The sequence below is a fragment of the Microcaecilia unicolor genome, chromosome 8, assembly GCF_901765095.1.
Source record: "Microcaecilia unicolor chromosome 8, aMicUni1.1, whole genome shotgun sequence".
In the NCBI taxonomy this organism is placed as follows: domain Eukaryota; kingdom Metazoa; phylum Chordata; class Amphibia; order Gymnophiona; family Siphonopidae; genus Microcaecilia; species Microcaecilia unicolor.
The window spans coordinates 53,124,835-53,145,567 of NC_044038.1; the positions used below are offsets into that span (position 1 = coordinate 53,124,835).

The 20,733-nt window shown below is 45.2% G+C and overlaps 1 protein-coding gene across 1 annotated transcript in view; it reads right to left on the minus strand.

Annotated features, from left to right (window-relative positions):
* The window catches only part of CRAMP1 (cramped chromatin regulator homolog 1), a 615,140-nt gene that overhangs the window by 222,367 nt on the left and 372,040 nt on the right, over positions 1-20,733 (minus strand). Inside the window, 1 exon segment of the mRNA XM_030211519.1 lies at positions 13,224-13,328. Coding sequence (XP_030067379.1) covers positions 13,224-13,328 — 105 coding nt within the window.

A 20,733-nucleotide genomic window follows, 5' to 3' on the forward strand; every position in this document is an offset into this window, starting at 1 on the left:
TGTAGTTTTTGGAGTTCCCCTCTACATTGTACTAATTCCCTAAGGGTTTTAGCATCTCTGTCTAGTTGATGTTGTATTTCTAGTTGGGCCAGCTTTTTTCTAATTAACAATTCTGACTCTTCTAGCTTTCTTTTCTTGTATGTGCCTTTTGCTATCAGATGTCCTCGTAGCACCGCTTTCAGGGCATCCCACAATATGCCCTCTGATACTTCTCCCTTATCATTAATTTGGAGGTATTCTGTTATTATTTTGCATATTTCTTGACAATCTTTTTCGTCTGCTATCAGAGATTCATTTAGCCTCCACACCGTTTCCTTTCTCTCTATCTCTATTTGTCCCACCAAAACCCATACTGGTGCATGATCTGATGTATGTATACTATCTATATCTGAGTCTTTCATGTCTCCCCATATTGATCTACTCCCCCAAATCGCATCTATCCGTGAGTATGATTTCTGGGCATGTGAATAAAAAGAAAATGCTTTTTGACCGGGGTGTTGTAGCCTCCATATATCGACCAAGTCTAAGTCCTTCATTAATTTAAGAAATTTCCCCGTGTGTTCGTGCTCCCCCTTCTCTCCCCTGGGAGTGATCCAGTCTGGAGGCAGTCAGATTATAGTCTCCTCCCATAATTATCTGTCCCCTTACAAATTTGCTAAGGCCTAAGCCCAATTTTGTAAAGAATGTTCCTTGCCCCTCATTTGGCGCATAAACATTGATGAAAGTGATTAAATGATTCCCAATCCTCCCTCTAATTGCTAAGCTTCTCCCATCCTCTCCTTTGTATATGTCTTCTTGTACAAATCTTAAGTGGTCATTAATATAAATCGCCAACCCTCCCGTCTTCCCCCCTTTGGGATTTGCCAACCTGGTACCCTGCCCCAGTGTCTTATAACTGATCAAATGTTCATCTCGTCTTTGGATATGGGTTTCCTGTAGCATTATCACATCCCACTTCAATCTTTTTAATTCTTTGAGAACTATACTTCTTTTCCCGGGGTTATTCAAATCATTAACATTCCAAGACCCTACCTTTATCCCCTCCCTCCACCCCCCTCCCCCCTCCCCCTCTGCTCCCCTCCCCCCCCCAGTGGGCTCCTGATTTTGGCCCTGGACACCTCTGGCCAGTGCTACCCTTGAGGTAGTGCGTCTGCGCCAGAGAGCCGCCCCTATAATTTTGCATCCGCTTTACCCTCCCCCTCTCCCATTTACATCTCCATATACCCTCACCAGGCATCATTTGTCAGTTAACCAACCATATAACCCTTATATATTGTACTACCAAAGTTTCATTAAGTAGTCCTCTGGGTAACATTTCAGTCCTTTCCTCTCATTTCTGCGTCTGGACAAGCTGTTTTCGGGGACCTATTTTTCTTCTCTCCTCCGATTTTCCTCCAGCCTTGTTTTTCCGGGGTCTGCTGCCTTTGTTGTTGCCTTTGTACTCCGTCCTTATCCTGCGGAATGTCTGTGCAACCCATGTCTCTCAGGCGTTTCCAGGCTCCTTCCACGGTCTGAATTCGCCTCGCCTTGGCTCCCACCGTTACCAGGATTCCTCTTGGATATAACCACCTGTACCGCAAACCAGCTTTTTGTAAATAAGCTGTAATGTCTTTGAATTCTCTTCGTGTTTGCAAGGTTTTTTTAGCCAAGTCCTGGAATATTTGTATTTTATTGTTTCCCAGTTTATCTCTCCCATGGCACGCGCTTTGCGCCAAATAGCTTCTTTAGTGTTATAATCATGGAAGCAGGCCACTATGTCACGAGGCCCCTCAGCTCTCTGCGGCCCTAGAGTCCGATGCGCTCTATCAATTCTATATTTAGCTGGATTTGGTGGTTCTTCGCTTTTGCTGTCCATGTCCAGGATGAAGGCACAAATTGCTTGTATTATTTTTGGCGCGTCTTTATGTGACTCATCCTCTGGTATGCCTTTCAAACGTAGATTGTATCGCTTTGACCTGTTTTCCAGGTCTTCTAGTTGTAATTCCAATGCTTCTCTGTTTTGATGTTCTTTTTGTAGAGCTTGCTGCAGCTCCCTCACCTCCTCCTCCATTCCGTCCACTCTCTCCTCAGTTTCTGCAACTCGTTTCCCCATGTCTCTCAATTCCTCTCGCAGCTCTCCTATTGCCGCTTGTATTCCTTTCCTGGTATTTACCATTTCTGCTTTGAGCTCTTGAAACCAGCGGGAAACATCTAGTTTACTCATCTCCGGATTTCCCTCCATCAATTCTTCGTGTTCTGGGTCCGATTCGGAAACTCCGTCCGCCATTTTGAAACTTCGCGATGCTACTCTCGCGCCCGTGCTTTTCCCCGTTCCGGGGTTCTCCGTTGAATATTTAAATTTGGCGAGTTTTTTCCGTGCTACCATTACTTCTGGAGCTCAGTATTCTGCCTGGTGAGGTTTTTCGCCGCGTTTTCGGGGTGGTAAGAACTGCTTTTTACTCTGGCTGTATCAGAGCTCTTTCTTTAGGCAGCCATTCAGTAGCACTGACGTCACTTCCTCTCTGAATATCATTGTTAACTGGATAACTGTGGTGCTACCAATTCTACCCAGAAAGCAGTCGGCACTGAATATCCAGGAATATCTTTAAATGCTGACCACAAAGGGGCCAATGCTCAAAGGTTCGTAGTAGAGTGAAGTTCTATTGTGAACCTAGTGCAGAAAAATTATCACTGCAGGCTCAGAATAATGAGCATGCAAAATAATGCTCAATTAAAATCACAACTAGAAAATGGTAGGAGCACACCCTGCTGTATGTATCATTATATAATTAAATGGAAGTGTCTCATACAGTCACTAAAGCACCATAGCAGTGTGCTGTATCAAAGCAAACGCTTATGTGACGTTTTTTAATCATGGACAACCTCCAACCTCCGATAGTGCAAATACTTGCTTAATAAGTGCCCTTAAAGTCTTAGTGCTTCCTAATATTAATGTCCAAGTGAAAAAAACTTTTTGTTGTTTTAAGCACTATCGGTGTACATAAAGCTTAAAAATATATACGCAGGAAAACACACTTATCTTGGTATTAAAGATTCTGAAGTCTTGTTGTGGTTTGAACATCCTGCATTTTCAATTCTCTTAAATAATCGCACTGTTCTAATGCCGGTATATGCCCAGTCCCGACAGGAGCCTGTTTCGCACTTCAATGCTTTGTCAAGGGACACCTTTACATATACTTCAACAGCAACCGGCAACGGCAGAGAACCCTATTATAAAATTAGGTTGGAGCGTTGCCATTTTCCCAATTAAAATCACAGCAGTAATTGCTGCTCAGCACCAGCTTTGCACCTAGGGAGTAGAAACCCACGAGAGACGTATGTGTTAGGCGGTGAGAGTCTAATATGTACTGAGGGGGAGAGGGATCTTGGGGTGATAGTATCCGAGGATCTGAAGGCGACGAAACAGTGTGACAAGGCAGTGGCCGTAGCGAGAAGGTTGCTAGGCTGTATAGAGAGAGGTGTGACCAGCAGAAAGGAAGTGTTGATGCCCCTGTACAAGTCGTTGGTGAGGCCCCACCTGGAGTATTGTGTTCAGTTTTGGAGGCCGTACCTTGCTAAGGATGTTAAAAAAATGGAAGCGGTAAAAAGAAAAGCTACGAGAATGGTATGGGGTTTGCGTTCCAAGACGTATGAGGAGAGACTTGCTGACCTGAACATGTATACCCTGGAGCAGTGGCGTAGCCACAGGTGGGCCTGGGTGGGCTGGGGCCCACCCACTTAGGGCTCAGGCCCACCCAACAGTAGCATATGTTTAGTGGTAGCTGTGGGATCACAAGCTCGGTCAGCTGAAGACTTCCTCCAGACGGTAATGAAAATGCTACTCTCCATGATACCGGCACCTGCACATGCTCAGTTTTCAGTGCATGCCTGCTGCAGACTGCCAAGGTGAAAAGAAGCGTTTTCCCACCAGCTGAGATATTTTTTTGGGTGGTGGTTGGTGGGGGGTGGGGAGGGGAGGGGGAGAACAATTGGTGCCCACCCACTTCTTCCCTAGGCCCACCCAAAATCTGTTGTCTGGCTACGCCCCTGCCCTGGAGGAAAGGAGGAACAGGGGTGATATGATACAGACGTTCAAATATTTGAAAGGTATTAATCCGCAAACAAATCTTTTCCAGAGATGGGAAGGCGGTAGAACGAGAGGACATGAAATGAGATTGAAGGGGGGCAGACTCAAGAAAAATGTCAGGAAGTATTTTTTCACAGAGAGAGTGGTGGATGCTTGGAATGCCCTCCCACGGGAGGTGGTGGAGAAGAAAACGGTAACGGAATTCAAACATGCGAGGGATATACATAAAGGAATCCTGTGCAGAAGGAATGGATCCTCAGAAGCTTAGCTGAAATTGGGTGGTGGAGCCGGTGGGGGGAAGAGGGGTTGGTGGTGGGGAGGCGAAGATAGTAGTGGGCAGACTTATACGATCTGTGCCAGATCCGGTGGTGGGAGGCGGGACTGGTGGTTGGGAGGCGGGGAATAGTGCTGAGCAGACTTATACGGTCTGTGCCAGAGCAGGTGGTGGGAGGCGGGGATGGTGGTTGGGAGGAGGGGATAGTGCTGGCCAGACTTATACGGTCTGTGCCCTGAAAAAGACAGGTACAAATCAAGGTAAGGTTTACACATGAGTTTATCTTGTTGGGCAGACTGGATGGACCGTGCGGGTCTTTTTCTGCCGTCATCTACTATGTTACTATGTGCTGATTGGCTCAGGCATTGACAGGAAAGTTGACAGTGTTAACAGTAAAACAAAAAAAAAAAAAAGAAAAAAAGGGGGGGGGGTTGCCAACCCAACTTCTTCCTGCCCCCCCCCTGAGCATTGGCCCAACCCGACCCCTCTTCCCCACAAAGACTTATAATATGCCATATGCCCTGGTATCCAGTGCACCCCCCTCCCCAACAAATTCTCAAAATAGCCCTTGTGGCTTAGTGGAAGTCCACTCCCATACTACTCGTATGTAAAGCCTTGGTCATGACATCCCAGGATGCACTGCATTGGGTGGAATGCTGCTATTTTCCTACATATGAGAGGTACAGGGGCATGGGGTGAGACTCCACTAGGCCACCAGGGGTACTTTGTGACGGTGGGGGAAGGGATCTGGGCTGGGCCTGGCAAGGTGGTTGCCCACTGGACCACCCGGCTATTCTGACATTGGTCAGGGGGCCAGCAGACCACCCAGGGCTTATTTTAAGTTTTGGAAAAGGGGGGGGGGTCCATTAGAACACCAGGCTTTTTCTGGGGGGGGGGGGAGCAGGGGTGCATCTAGACATCTCCTCTCTCAACCAACCCTTCTAATGCTGCCCTGGAACTGGTGGCAAGTTTTCTGCACTAAATGCACTTGGGATTTTTTTTTTTTTTTGGGGGGGGGGGGGGGGGGGAAGAATTGGTTCAGGGTAACTAATCACCGCATTTAAATATGGTCTGCACTAAAGGTTTCAGTGAATGTGCTGAAACCATTAGAGTATTCAGTGCACAACATGTGCACTAATCCCATTTTAGTGTGTGCACTAAACCCATTTTAGCACTGGCGTTAGTTTTGAGCATTGGCCCCAGAGTTTAAATATTGACCTAAAAGTGACTTAAATTCACCTGGTGTTAGACATGCAAAGCAGGTAAACTTCAAAAAGAAAACAAATTCATTCACTCCAATATACTAGACCAGAATATATGAATAATGCTTTCCCACTAAAGTTTGTTATCTGATTACAGAGACCTCTGATAAAAGTTTCTCATCTGATAACAATAAACCTGGAGCAGTAGCACAAAGGCAGCAGGAAGTGGGCTGATGACTGATGATGTACATTTGTCCTTTAGATTGTAAGCTCCTTGAGCAGGGACTGTCCTTCTATGTTAAATTGTACAGCGCTGCGTAACCCTAGTAGCGCTTTAGAAATGTCAAGTAGTAGTAGTAGACTCAAGAGACCTGGACAACAGTCTGCTGTCTACAATAATTGATTAAAGACTTGACACAGATCGCATCTATGCTTTCCTTCTCAGATCGGTGATCAGTAGACCCAAGTAATCATCATCTGACATTATCAGGTTTCTGTTTTATTTTCAGGTGCACATGACTATAGTATTAGCGATCTTTTATTAGACTCGATTTTGCTTCATTTTTTATTTTGATGCCTTTACACAGATTGCAACTATTTGTTCTTACTCTGAGATTGGTAATCTGTAGACCACTTCATCATCATTTCACATTGGGTTTCTATTTTAATTTTCAGATGCACATGATTATAGTATTAATGATCTGTTTCGCTATCCAGCTTTGTCAAGGGGTATACCATAACACCGGGTCTGTTGAAAAAAGGATAACGTCTGTCAGCTCTTATGTTAGCAATATTACCCCATCGGAAATGTTCATGGCCACTGCGTACCTCAACTGCACCACCTTCTTCCTTAAGCTGCCACTCCGAACAAATGCCGGCGGCATCTTGTTAAAGATGGCTGGACCAGAAATGACTTCACATCTATCGGCATATCCCATATCCGGGTTGCCATCACATACAACATCCCCAATGCATGTATGTGTTTAACCGCCTGGGTTCCACAGTATCTAAATGGAAAATCCAAAATGTCTCCTGCTGCAGCAATTTCCTATTTAGATTGCCTCCTCTCTGCGAGGGGACTACATGGTCAATGACCATACATCTCAAATCACTCACTGCATGTTTATAGTGCATACAATGTTGCACTAACGGTGCTCCAATGTTCCAATTCGAGATTCTGGAACGGTGTTCTGTCATCCTTGCATGAAATGTTCTACTTGACTTCTTCCCAATATACACCTTATTGCATGGACATCTGATATAATATATGACGTTCGTGGTGCGAGAAGTAGTCCAGTGTCGTAAATGGTGCAGCCGGCCATTGTGTGTGAAACTGATCACTTCTAATGTTATTTCACAGGTTTTGCAATTGATTCTATTGCATTTATAATGGCTGGGTGCCTCCAATACATCAACGCTCCCCTCTACTGGTAACTGTGCGGGACTTAGCAATTCCTTAAGGTTTTTTGCCCTTGAGAAAGCCATTCTTAATCGATGTTGCATGAATAACTGGTGTGTTTTCATGATATCCCAGTGCTGTCTGATGATCCTGGCTGCCACTTCTTCTCCTGGAGCAAATCGTATTGCGAATGTCATCACTGGGTCCGTCTGATCTATCTGTGGTCTCCCTTGTAGGAGTAGGTCTCTGTTATTATATTTGGCCCGAAGATATGTTCTTCACAATGCTTTTTGTGGATACATTCTTCTGTCTTAAATTCGTGTGGAAGCACTTAGCTTGCATCTTAAAGTCGTCATCCGTTGTACAGATCCGTTTAAATCGAAGGAATTGTGAGAAGGGAAGGCTTTCACGTAACGCTCTGGGGTGGCAGCTACTAAATTCAAGGATAGTATTCCTGTCTGTCATTTTGGTGAATACCTTTGTAACAAAAGAGCGGTGAGTCAAGAGAATTTCTACATCCAAAAAATGAATTGAAGTACTTGAGGGGGACAAGGTAAATTGTATCCTCGGATGGCATTGGTTTAACCACATCTTAAAGTCTTCTAACTCACTGGAGCTGCCATGCCATAGCATAAATATGTCGTCGAAGTACCGGAGCCATAAAAAAAACCTTGCTCTGAAAGGGTGATTGTGAAAGCCACTTGTCCTCGAAGGCTATCATGAACAGATATGCTAATGTGGGGGGAAAAAGTCGCTCCCATCACCACCCCTGAGGTTTGCGCAAATAACCTGTTTTGAAACTGAAAAAAATTCTTGCATAATGCTAACTTTGCCAAAGTGAGTATGAACCCTGAAGGGACCTCATGTGGTCTAGGCCGTGCCTAGACCACATGATCAAGCCCCCAAGTAGACCGTTTATGTCCTCAAGGGGATCCTTATTAAAGCCCCTATCAGTATAAGTTGATATGTTTCTGAAGGAGGTTGTGACTAAAAATCCATCATACATAAAGGACACCATGACCTTCTTACAGTTGTTAGAAGACGTGGAATTACCAGTAACTCTAATTTTGAAGGTTACACTGGATATAAAATCCCTGTATACAATGATCCCGCAGGATGAGCAACTGAATAACATCAAGAACACATTGGAGGTACAGCCTAGACCACATGAGGTCCCTTCAGGGTTCATACGCAGAAGGGAGGCGATCTAAATAGGAAATTGCTGCAGCAGGAGACATTGGATTTTCTATTTAGATACTGTGGAACCCAGGGGGTTAAACACGTACATGCATTGGGGATGTTTTATATGATGGCAACCCAGATATAGAATATGCCGATAGATGTGAAGTCATTTCTGGTCCAGCCACCTTTAACAAGACGCAACCGGCATTTGTTCGGCGTGGCAGCTCAAGGAAGAAGGTGGTGAAGTTGAGGTACGCAGTGGCCATGAACATTTCCGATGGGGTAATATTGCTAACATAAGAGCTGACAGATGTTATCCTTTTTTCAACAGACCCGGTGTTACGGTATACCCCTTGACAAAGTTGGATAGCGAAACAGGCACCTGTCGGGGTGTTGAGGATTGAAAACACACCGGAGGGTTCAGATAAATGACCACCACAAGCCTGCCATAATTAGCACTTTTATGTTAGTGGATATGTGTGCAAGAAAGACTGAGCGTGTTACGCTGTGAATAGCAGCATAAAACGCTGAGTACAGTGGCATACCAAGGGGGGGGGGGGGGGGGGGGGCGGTGGGGGCGGTCCGCCCCGGGTGTCAGTGGGTGGGGGGTGATCCGTTTCGCTCCCGCTGCTCCCACCCTACCTTAAAAAAAAATTTTTTGAAGCGTCGCGTCTGCCCTGCTGGTAAAAGAAGTAAATCTCTTCGCTTCGAAGTTTGTCGTCTTCGGGCCTCACTATGTCCCGCCCTCGCGGAAATAGGAAGTTACCTCAGAGGAGGGCGGGACATAGTGAGGCCTGATGATGACGAACTTCGAAGCAAAGAGATTTACTTCTTTTACCAGCAGGGCAGACGCGAGGCGCTGCCTGTAACGATGCTTGAAAAAAATTTTTTTAAAGGTAGGGTGGGAGCAGGAGAGTCGGGTCGGGGTGGGGGGGGGGTTCTCAGATGGGAGAGGGGTATTGTGGGGGTTCTCACATGGGGAGGGGAGGGGGTCCTCACATGGAAGAAGGGGACTGAGTGGGGAGGGGGTTCTCAGATGGGAGAGGGGTGTTGTGGGGGTTCTCACATGGGGAGGGGAGGGGGTTTTCATATGGGAGAACGGGACTGGGGTGGGGAGGGGGGTCTCAGATGGGAGAGGGGTGTTGTGGGGGTTCTCACATGGGGAGGGGAGGGGTTTTTTATATGGGAGAAGGGGACTGGGGTGGGGAGGGGGTTCTCAGATGGGAGAGAGGTGTTCTGGGGGTTCTTAGATGGGGAGGGGGTTTTCATATGGGAGAAGGGGACTGAGTGGGGAGGGGGTTCTCAGATGGGAGAGGGGTGTTGTGGGGGTTCTCACATGGGGAGGGGAGGGGGTTTTCATATGGGAGAGGGGTGTTGTGGGGGTTCTCACATGGGGAGGGGAGGGGGATTTTATATGGGAGAAGGGGACTGGGGTGGGAAGGGGGTTCTCAGATGGGAGAGGGGTGTTCTGGGGGTTCTTAGATGGGGAGAGGGTTTTCAGATGGGAGAAGGGGACTGGAGTGGGGAGGGGGTTTCCAGATGGGAGAAGGGGACTGGGGTGGAGAGGAGGTTCTCAGATGGGAGAGGAGAGGGGTGTTCTGGGGGATCTCAGATGGGAGAAGGGGACTGGGGAGGGGTTCTCAGATGGGAGGAGGGGGCTCTCAAATGGGAGAAGGGGGCTGGAACTGGGGTCTGAGAAGGGGTCATGACGGAAAATGGGGCATGCCTGGGTCAGGTGGGAGAATGGGTCGGGCTGAAAAGGGGGGCAAGGCATGTGGATGAAGGGGGCTGAAACTGGGGGCTGAAAGGCGGCAGAGGCTGAAATTGTGGGGACTAGGGGCTGAAAAGGAGACAGGGAGAAGTGGCTGGGGCTGAAGCTCAGGACTGGTAACAGAAAAGGGCTGGGGTTGAAACTGGGGGCTAAAAAGGGGACAGGGAGAAGTGGCTGGGGGCTAAAGCTCGGGACTGGTGAGAGAAAAGGACTGGGGCTGAAACTGGGGACTGGTGGGATAGTGGGACTGGAACTGGGGGCTGAAAAAAAGGGGCAGAGAGGGGACAGATCCTGGATGGAAGGGGGAATGAGAGGGAGGGCAGACCCTAGATGGATGGGAGAGGGAGGGCAAATGGTGGATTGAGCGGACAGAGAGAAAGGGCAGACAGTGGATGGAAGTGATAGAAAGGGCAGAGAGTGAATGGAAGGGGGAGAGAGAGAGGGCAGACAGGGGCAGATGGTGGATGGAAGGGGCAGAGATAGAGGGCAGATGTAGATGGAAGAGGCAGGGACAGAGGGCAGACATTGGATGGAGAGGACAGCAGAGAGGGCAGGCACTGGATGGCAGAGAGAGAAGAAAGACAGATGCTGGATGGAAGGAAGACAGTGAAAAGAAGATGAGGAAAGCAGAAACCAGAGACAAGAAACTGTAAATAAAATATATATTTTTATTTTTTTTGCTTTAGGATAAAGTAGTATTGTAGCTGTGTTAATGTTTATAATAGAACATGTATACAAGGTAATCTTTTTATTGGACTAATTTTAATACATTTTGGCTAACTTTCAGAGAACAAAACCCCTTCCTCAGGTCCGGATAGGATATTGTAACAACACTATACTGTATTGACCTGAGGAAGGATGTTTTGGCCTCTGAAAGCTAAATGTATTAGTCCAATAAAATGGTATTATTTTATTTTCTATATTTGTTTTATTTCTATTTGTTAATTTGTAAAGTGGTGATTGGTACTTGTTAGTTTTTTCAAATTTACATCTGCTGTTTTTATGTTTTGCACAGTACTAGGGCACATTTTCTGTTTCTGTGGTGTTGCATTGTATGCAGAGTCTGGCATCGTGGGGGTTCAGTTTAATTTTTGTCTAAATAGAAAGTTTATTATTGCTTATTCTATAGTGGATTAGGGTGTATCTGTGTTTGTGAAAAAGACATGGCTCTCGGTTGGCATTGACTGTGCAAGATGGACGATCTGTGTTATTCTGCCTGGTTTCGTTTTACAGTAGGTGAATTGATGTTCTAGTGCTCACTGTAGTGTTTAAGATGCTTTCCTTTTCCTTGTGTGACTTGTAGAAATGACTGCTTATGGTATGCTAGAATTGCTCTATAGGTCCTGAGTGTTTTGTATTCTCGGCATGCCTAGTACTAGATTTTGGAGGGTGGGGGTGTTAAAAAATGACCAGCCCCGGGTGTCAACTACCCTAGGTATGCCACTGGCTGAGTATAGCAGCAAAAAACCTTAAAAAAAGAAAAAAGTCTAAAATATAAAAAAGTACTTTTCAACATAGGTTGACAGCACACAAAGGAAGGAAGGGGGTTATGTCGATGATTAAAAATTGTCACAGAAGTGGTCTCACCTGTTGGTGAGTGAGACGATATAAGAGTACCCAATGACTGTATATGAGACTTTTCCCTTAAAAACACAAGAGCTGTTTACTCCAGACAGTCCTATCTACCATAGAGTTGTTTTTTTTACTTTTCTATTAGGCATCAAATCTCTTTACATAGATTTTTAACATAGGGATTAATATATATAGCCTTAGTCCACTGTGTAAATGGTTAGTTATTCTACATATTTCATTTTTTTAGCAGATATTTGTTACTTATATATTTTTGATGATACGTTTCCATGCTTTTATAGATCAACCTTGTACTACAGCACTTTAGGAATACTATCCTTTGGAGATTTACCCATTCACGTAGTCAACAAGGTCAGTTTGAGTTCTATTTCATTTTGATTCTGGATTGTTTTTCGGTTTCACATCTGTTACTTATTATTCTGGTTTGTATGATTTTCTTTAGTTAATATCATTTTAAATTACTGTTCATTTTCTATTTTATGCTCCATGTATGTTACCATGTATGTATGCACCTTAACACAATACCATTTGTGATTCTGTTACCCGGAAATGGCAACCGCCATTACGGCAAATGTAAGCCACATTGAGCTTGCAAAATGGTGGGAAAATGTGGGACACAAATGCTACAAATAAATAAATAAATAAATACAATTTGTAGTATCGGTATGCGTTTTTACATTGACTTTGCTACCTTGAAGATTTAGACATTAATGATTGTTCTCTTGTATACGTAACATAACGGTTCATATTCTCCCCATTTCATAACACATGTGTTTTGCTCACTGTATCTATTTAATCACCCCTTTTTTGCATTAATATCAGAACAGTTCATACTTCTCTACCCCTCTCTTTGCTACACACATACAGATGCCTTGCTCAGTGGCATTCCTAAGGTGGCTGACACCCGGGGCGGATCACCGATGCGCACCCTCCCCCTCGGGGCAGAGGGAGAAGGGAACGCGCGTTGCCGACAGATGCACGGCACCCCCTCCCCCAGCGGCGTGCACCCGGGGCGGACTGCCCCCACCCTTGGTACGCCACTGGCTTTGCTTACTCTAAACATTTAAATATGCATCTATCAGTGTTTTATCATATATGTAATGTGATTTCACAATATGGTGCTTTCACCATTTATATCTAATCTCCCTTTTAGTACGGTTTCTTATACATTTTTTCACAATGACACTTGTGTCATTTCATTATTTATATTTTGATTAATTTAATCTGATATGATTTTACTATTTCATGATCCATATTTATTAATGTTTTATACTTTGATATATATTATGATTTGTATGTAAGTCATTATAATCAGATATGCTCTTACATTTTATATATTTATATTGACAAGTATTTTTAATGTTTGTGTGTTAGATGCCTGAGGCAGGCTTGTGGATGAAACACAGGTCTGTATAGTCTTTAATAAATTATTTTAGACACCAGACTGTTGTCCTGGTCTCTTGAGTCAACAGCCCACTTCCCAGTGTCTTTGCGCTGTTATTCTCTTTGTGGGATTTCGGCGTTCGTCCACCTTGGCGGACTTTTTACCTAATCAATAAAACTGGAGCATAAATATAATAATTTGTTTTATGTTTCATTTTCCTCCACATTCTTTCATTCCCTATCTACCATAACAGCAAAAACCAAATTGTACAGTACCTGCAGGATAAGCTGGGTGCTATCATACACTTTACTCTATAGAGGCAAGGGTCCCACAATCTCATTGCACAGGCACTTACTTGACAAATGATTAGTTGAAGGTGTTGGAACCACTTTAGGGACAATGGGACGAGACACAGCTGCTTTAGTGAGTGAGGACTGGATGGGCCGAAAGGAGCCTTTTCCTAAAAAGGCAAGATGATAAAATATACAAAATATTTTTCTTTGTCAAACCTACAACTCATGTACAGTTTCAAGAAAACTGAAGGTGTATCTTCCATAGGATAATTTTCAAAGGGAAATTAATTGCATTCTTTCGTATACACACACTGGCTTCTCAAGGAAGCTTTTTATAAAAATCGCCCTGTATATGAGAACAACCCATTAGCACCTCTGGCCCTTAGTGATGCAGTAAGAACTTCTCTTTCTTTTATGCAGTTTACAGTGCATACCAGATGTAAGCAACATTACTTAGATACAATAATGAGGACTACAATAATGTATAAGCTGGAATGCCAACATCACTCTCTTTAGTCACAGATAGATTTTGACATTAGTAGCATTAGCTTTTGTAAAGAAGCAAAATTAAGCTCGGTTTACATTTTCTTTTCAAAATAATAAACAGGACAGCTGCATCAGAAAGAAGACTTCTACTTTAAGGCTGCCATAACAAAACAAAGAAAGCAGAGAGGAGAGATTACCAATGCATTACAACAGGGGCATCCAGTGTGCAGTCCACCCAATCAGAGGATGCAGACTACTTACTACTACTACTACTACTACTACTATTTAGCATTTCTATAGCGCTACAAGGCATACGCAGCGCTGCACAAACATAGAAAAAAGACAGTCCCTGCTCAAAGAGCTTACAATCTAATAGACAAAAAATAAATAAAGTAAGCAAATCAAATCAATTAATGTGAACGGGGAGGAAGAGAGGAGGGTAGGTGGAGGCGAGTGGTTACAAGTGGTTACGAGTCAAAAGCAATGTTAAAGAGGTGGGCTTTCAGTCTAGATTTAAAGGTGGCCAAGGATGGGGCAAGACGTAGGGGCTCAGGAAGTTTATTCCAGGCGTAGGGTGCAGCGAGACAGAAGGCGCGAAGTCTGGAGTTGGCAGTAGTGGAGAAGGGAACAGATAAGAAGGATTTATCCATGGAGCGGAGTGCACGGGAAGGGGTGTAGGGAAGGACGAGTGTGGAGAGATACTGGGGAGCAGCAGAGTGAGTACATTTATAGGTTAGTAGAAGAAGTTTGAACAGGATGCGAAAACGGATAGGGAGCCAATGAAGGGTCTTGAGGAGAGGGGTAGTATGAGTAAAGCGACCCTGGCGGAAGATGAAACGGGCAGCAGAGTTTTGAACCGACTGGAGAGGGGAGAGGTGACTAAGTGGGAGGCCAGCAAAAAGCAGATTGCAGTAGTCTAAACGAGAGGTGACAAGGGTGTGGATGAGGGTTTTGGTAGAGTGCTCGGAAAGAAAGGGGCGGATTTTACGGATGTTGTAAAGAAAGAAACGATAGGTCTTGGCAATCTGCTGGATATGAGCAGAGAAGGAGAGAGAAGAGTCAAAGATGACCCCAAGGTTTCGAGCTGAGGAGACAGGGAGAATGAGAGAGCCATCAACAGAAATAGAAAACGGGGGGAGCGGGGAGGTGGGTTTGGGGGGGAAAATGAGAAGCTCGGTTTTGGTCATATTTAATTTCAGGTGGCGTTGAGACATCCAGACAGCAATGTCAGACAAGCACGCTGAAACTTTGGTTTGGATGCAAGGTGAGATATCAGGGGTAGAAAGGTAGATTTGGGAGTCATCAGCATAGAGATGGTAGGAAAAGCCATGGGATGAGATTAATGAACCAAGGGAAGAAGTGTAGATAGAAAAGAGGAGGGGACCAAGAACAGAACCCTGAGGTACGCCAACAGACAGAGGGATAGAAGTAGAAGAGGATCCACCAGAGTGAACACTAAAGGTGCGGAGGGAGAGGTAGAAAGAGAACCAGGAAAGGACAGAGCCCTGGAATCCAAGTGAGGACAGGGTATCGAGAAGTATGCTGTGATCGAAAGTGTCAAAAGCAGCGGAAAGATCAAGAAGAATGAGGATGGAATATTGACCTCTGGATTTAGCCAGTAATAGGTCATTGGAGACTTTAGTAAGCGCAGTTTCGGTTGAGTGGAGAGGGCGATTTTTCAGCAAAAAATTCATTTACCTATTAACTAGGACACTTGATTTTGAAGCATCGCAGAACTGGAGGATATGAAGTCACACTTTCAGAAGAGATTCACAGGTTTTACTATAAACCATGCTGTAGCAGGCTAAACCACTCATGCAAATTGCACACACAAGGATTTCTGACCATGTGGCCCATCGTGGAGAACACTTGGATGCCCCTGCATTACAGCATAAGGAAAAGTGAAGCACCTCAAGGGGTTACTATATATTTTACATCCTGACAGAGTGAAGGCCCATATTTTACTCCTAATTTATAAAAGACATGTGCACTATGTGAAAGTCTTAAGGTTTAATAATTTGATATACCACTTACTTGAAAACATAACAGCAATTTTCAATAGTTTAAAAAGAATGATTAAAATCATACATGGAAAACAGAAAATATGCAAAGACTAAATAAAATTAAAATATACATAAAACAAAAAATATATAATCATTTCATAAAATTATTCTAGGGAAATTAGGAGCATACATCTAAACCTGCTCCAGAGTAGATGTAAAGCAAGGTCATTTCCTTTCCTTGAGTCCTGCCAGGGCAGTCCAGCTGAGTGGGTTATATCCCCCAGCCAGCCAATGAAGGCAGAGAAAAATGGCTGAGAGCTGACTTCACTCCCCTTGTCAGGGGGCTGGTGTTGCCTTTAGCTACTCAGTATCCTATGCCACAACTAAGACCAAATGCAATTTTGGGGTTTACAATTCACCACCAAGGCCAAACCTGGTGAGTCAAAAATATTTCATGGTCACTAAGACAGGAATGAGGAGTTCTACGCACCAAGGGTACAACTACCTCCTGGATGGAACACAACAGACTCGCTCTTAGAATTTCAAATGTGTCAGTTTTTGACCACTGTGGCTTCCATAGGTTCTGGATTGGTCTTGCAGGTCTCAAGGACAGGAAATTAGCAGTTTATGTCCAAATTTAATCTTCCAGTTTCTAAGTGGAAGGAGAGAGGGATATGTTTATCACTTCAGCCCCCGATTGAGTCCAAATACCAGACCAGTCCAGATGAGTGGGATATACTCAAGTTCTATCCAGACCAGAAAGGACTCCTACACCTAAGGTGTCAAACTGCCAATCCTCCATACCCAGGCTGAGGCACTACCCTGCTATTATCCTATGAAAAAATAAATTCTAGTTTTTCCTATGTTGACTCCTGCACTCCAATCAAGTCCTCTGACTTGCCTTGATGGTGCGGTCCGAGGCTATCTCCTTGACTCCTCCTAAAATCAATTACTTAAAAACAACTATGCCTTTTATGACACATCTACAGTAAGGCGGTATATCAAGAGTGGAATAAACATCAACAGACCAAAGACCTATCCAAACTTCAGAAAGAATTAAGACACTTACAAACATGTTAAAGGTGACCAAAAACCCTGCCCTGACTTACTTCTTTTGACTTCTATACCATCAGAAGAGAAAATGCATGATTCTACCAGAAAAGTGAAGATACTTACCTGTAGCAGATATTCTCTGAAAACTGTAGGCTTCTTGTTCTCACAAGTGGATAGATACCGTCCCGCGTCGCCCGGCCCAGTAAATTTGCCATCGAAAAAAAAACTACAGCTTTTAGGAGTGCGAGCCCACTAGTTTAAAACAAAAGCAAGAAAACGAACAAAAACATGCAAATAGATAACTCCAATAGGAGATGGGCGGGACTGTGAGACCAAGAAGCGTGATGTCCTCGGAGAATACCTGCTACAGGTAAGTATCTTTGCTTTCTCCGAGGACAAGCAGGCTTGCTTTTTCTCACAAGTGGGGAATCTCTAGCATCCAGGCTCACCAAAAACAACACTGGACAACTGGGCCTTTGCAGCGGCAAGCACTTAACGCAGATAAACTATATACAAACTAGATGATAGTGCAGCCTGGAACAGACTAAAACGGGCCTAGGACGGTGGAGTTGAATTCTAGACCCCAAACAGATTCTGCAACACTGACAGCCCAAACTGACTGTCGCATCTGTTATCCTGCTCAAGGCAGTAGTGAGATGTAAATGTGTGGACTGAAGACCACGTCGCAGCCTTGCAAATCTCTTCAATGGAGGCTGACTTCAAGTGGGCTACCAACGCAGCCATAGCTCTGACATTATGAGTCGTAACACGACCCTCCAAAGCCAGCCCAGCCTGGGAATATGCGAAGGAAATGCAATCTGCCAGCCAACTGGATATGGTGCGTTTCACGAATGGCGACCCCCATCCTATTAGGATCAAAATAAACAAAAAGCTGGGCAGACCGTCTGAAGGGCTTCGTCCGCTCCATGTAAAAGGTCAACGCTCTCTTGCAGTCTAGGGTGTGCAAGCTGCTTTCACCAGGATGGGCATGAGGTTGGGGAAAGAATGTTGGCAAGACAATAGACTGGTTCAGATGGAATCCGACACCACCTTAGACAGAAACTTAGGGTGCATGCGGAAGACTGTTGTGATGAAACTTTGTATAAGGTACATCCACTACTAAGGCCTGAAGCTCACTGACCCTACAAGCTGAAGTAACAGCCACCAAGAAAACGACCTTCCAGGTGAAGTACTTCAGATGGCAGGAATTCAGTGGCTCAAAAGGAGCTTTCATCAGCTGAGTGAGACCGCTGTTGAGATCCCATGACACTGGTGGAGGTTTCACAGGGGCTCTGACAAAAGCAAACCTCTCATGAATCAAACAACTAGAGGCTGTCCAGAGATAGGCTTACTTTCTACACAATGATGATAAGCATTCATTGCACTAAAGTGAACCCTTATGGAGTTGGTCTTGAAAAAAGACTCTGATAAGTACAGAAGGTATTCAAGCAGGGTCTGTGTAGGACAAGAAAGGGAATCTATGGCCTTGCTGTCACACCAGACGACAAACATTCTCCACTTAAAAGAATAAACAGAATCTTATTGGAATCTTCCCTGGAAGCCAGCAAGACTCAGGAGACACCCTCCAAAAGACCCAAGGGAAAGCGCTGCCTCAGCACTATTGCTTACAGCATCTGAAATAGATCAACCAGGACAAGCACTTGGAAAGCAGGGGGTTGATGGGTGGTAAGGAGCAGCGTCCAATAAGAACATTCAGGGCTTTTCCAAAAGACTGTTATACCTTGGAAAGGGTGAAATTGCACCACAAATATAAGACTGCCATGTCTTCAACTCAGTGCGGAAATTTCCAAAAAAGCATGGCTACATATTCCAGCTTATTTTCGAAAGAGAAAGAAGCCCATATTTCAACCCAAATCGGGAGATGGGCGCCTTTCTCTCATGGGCGCCCAAATCGGTACAATCGAAAACCGATTTTGGGCGCCTCCAACTGCAGTCTGTCACGGGAACGAAAAAAGTTGACGGGGGCGTGTCGGAGGCGTGGTGAAGGCGGGACTGGGGCGTGTTTATCGGCCGAGGAGAGATGGGCGCGCTCGGCCAATAATGGAAAAAAGAAGGGCAGCAGAAGCAAGTGGGCCGCTTTTTTTTTTCACTAACAAGTCCTCAAAAAGTGCCCCAACTGCCCAGATGACCACCGGAGGGAATCGGGGATGACCTCCCCTGACTCCCCCAGTGGTCACTAACCCAAATAAAAAAAAAAAGAACTTTAAAAACTTTTTTTTTCCAGCCTGTATGCCAGCCTCAAATGTCATACCCAGCTCCATCACAGCAGTATGCAGGTCCCTGGAGCAGTTGTTAGTGGGTGCAGTGGACTTCAGACAGGTGGACACAGGCCCATCCACCCCCCCCCCCCCCACCTGTTACACTTGTGCTGGTAAATGGGAGCCCTCCAAACCACCCCCAAAACCCACTGTACCCACATCTAGGTGCCCCCCTTCACCCATAAGTGCTATGGTAATGGTGTAGAGTTGTGGGGAGTGGGTTTGGGGGGGGGGGGGATTTGGGGGCTCAGCACCCAGGGTAAGGGAGCTATGGACTTGGGAGGTATTTTTTTTTTACTTTTTACAAGTGCCCCCTAGGGTGCCCGGTTGGTGTCCTGGCATGTGAGGGGGACCAGTGCAGTTCGAATCCTGGCCCCTCCCATGATCAAATGCCTTGGAGTTGTTCGTTTTTGAGCTGGGCGCCTTCGGTTTCCATTATCGCTGAAAACTGATACCACCCAGCTCAAATCCGCACAAATCCAATGCATTTGCCCCGGCACCAACCGTAATATCGAAACAAAAGATGGACGCCCATCTTTTTCGAAAATACGGTCTGTCCCGCCCCTTTGCGTACCCGTCCTCGGAGATAGGCAACCATGGAGATGGGCATTTGCGTTCGATTATGCCCCTCATTGTGGCTCTGTCAAACTAGTCCCGAAAAGGCAATATGGAGGATCCAACCAAAGGAGCTCCTAGCATCACTTAACTCCATTGTGCAAGACTCCCCAGCTATTAATCTGCCTAGGAGCCATTATGTCTCAAGTAGGGATGTTCAAAACCTCTTTTTCCATACTGTTACCAGCAGGAAGCCCACAGCTCAATCTGGGGAACCCCTCCAGCTCTGCTTTTGGCAAAGTGCTAAATGCCTGATTACCTGCTTGCTCCCAAAGAAGGCCAAATGCACTGGTTGACATGCTGAACTGTTATAACTTACCTGCAGTGCATCACCTCCCATTTTATTCTCCCCCAGACATACTGGAAGCAAGTGGAGGGAGAGTAGACATCATTCATCCAGTTGATGTTTGCTTATCTGCTTGCTCCAAGGCCAGGACAAATGTACCAGCAGACATGCTGAACCGCCACAACTTACCTGCAGTATGTTGCCTCACTTTTTACCAGAAAACCAAGAAACAAGTGGAAAGAAGGGAGAGGGGAAGCCTGATCAATTTAGATCCATTGACCAAGTCTAACTCAGACATAGCGCTGAGGCAGTTTAGGAAGAGGTCATGCTATCAAAGAACAGGCTATCAGACCCAGCAAGGGTAAAAAGTCACCAGGCACCACCCAGTAATGGTCCATTGATATGGAAACTCAGCCCCAGCCGAGTCTATTCACAAGGGGGGGGGGGGGGGAATCAGTTCCAAAATGACTGTCATCTGCAGCATCCCTTGGACTCTGTCTATGCTCCACCAGGAATCTGGGGCCACAGCATTCCTGGGAGCACCTACTCATATTTGCTATACCAGGCCACATGTTTACAACATCTGTTGGAACCAAGGAAAACACTGAGTTCTGAAGGCAGCACCAGCCCCCTATAAGGGGAGTGAAGTCAACTCTGAGCTGATTTCTAGCAGATGAATTCAGAGACAAAGGGATATAACCTACTCACCTGTACTAGTCTGGTATGAATAAGAATATTGCTTACCTGTTTCAGCTGTTTTCCATAAACAGAATGATAAAGCACACAAGTGGGTAACATTGTCTAACAGTACAGGACAAATAGCTCTCTCACAACTCAGAATTTAGTGAAA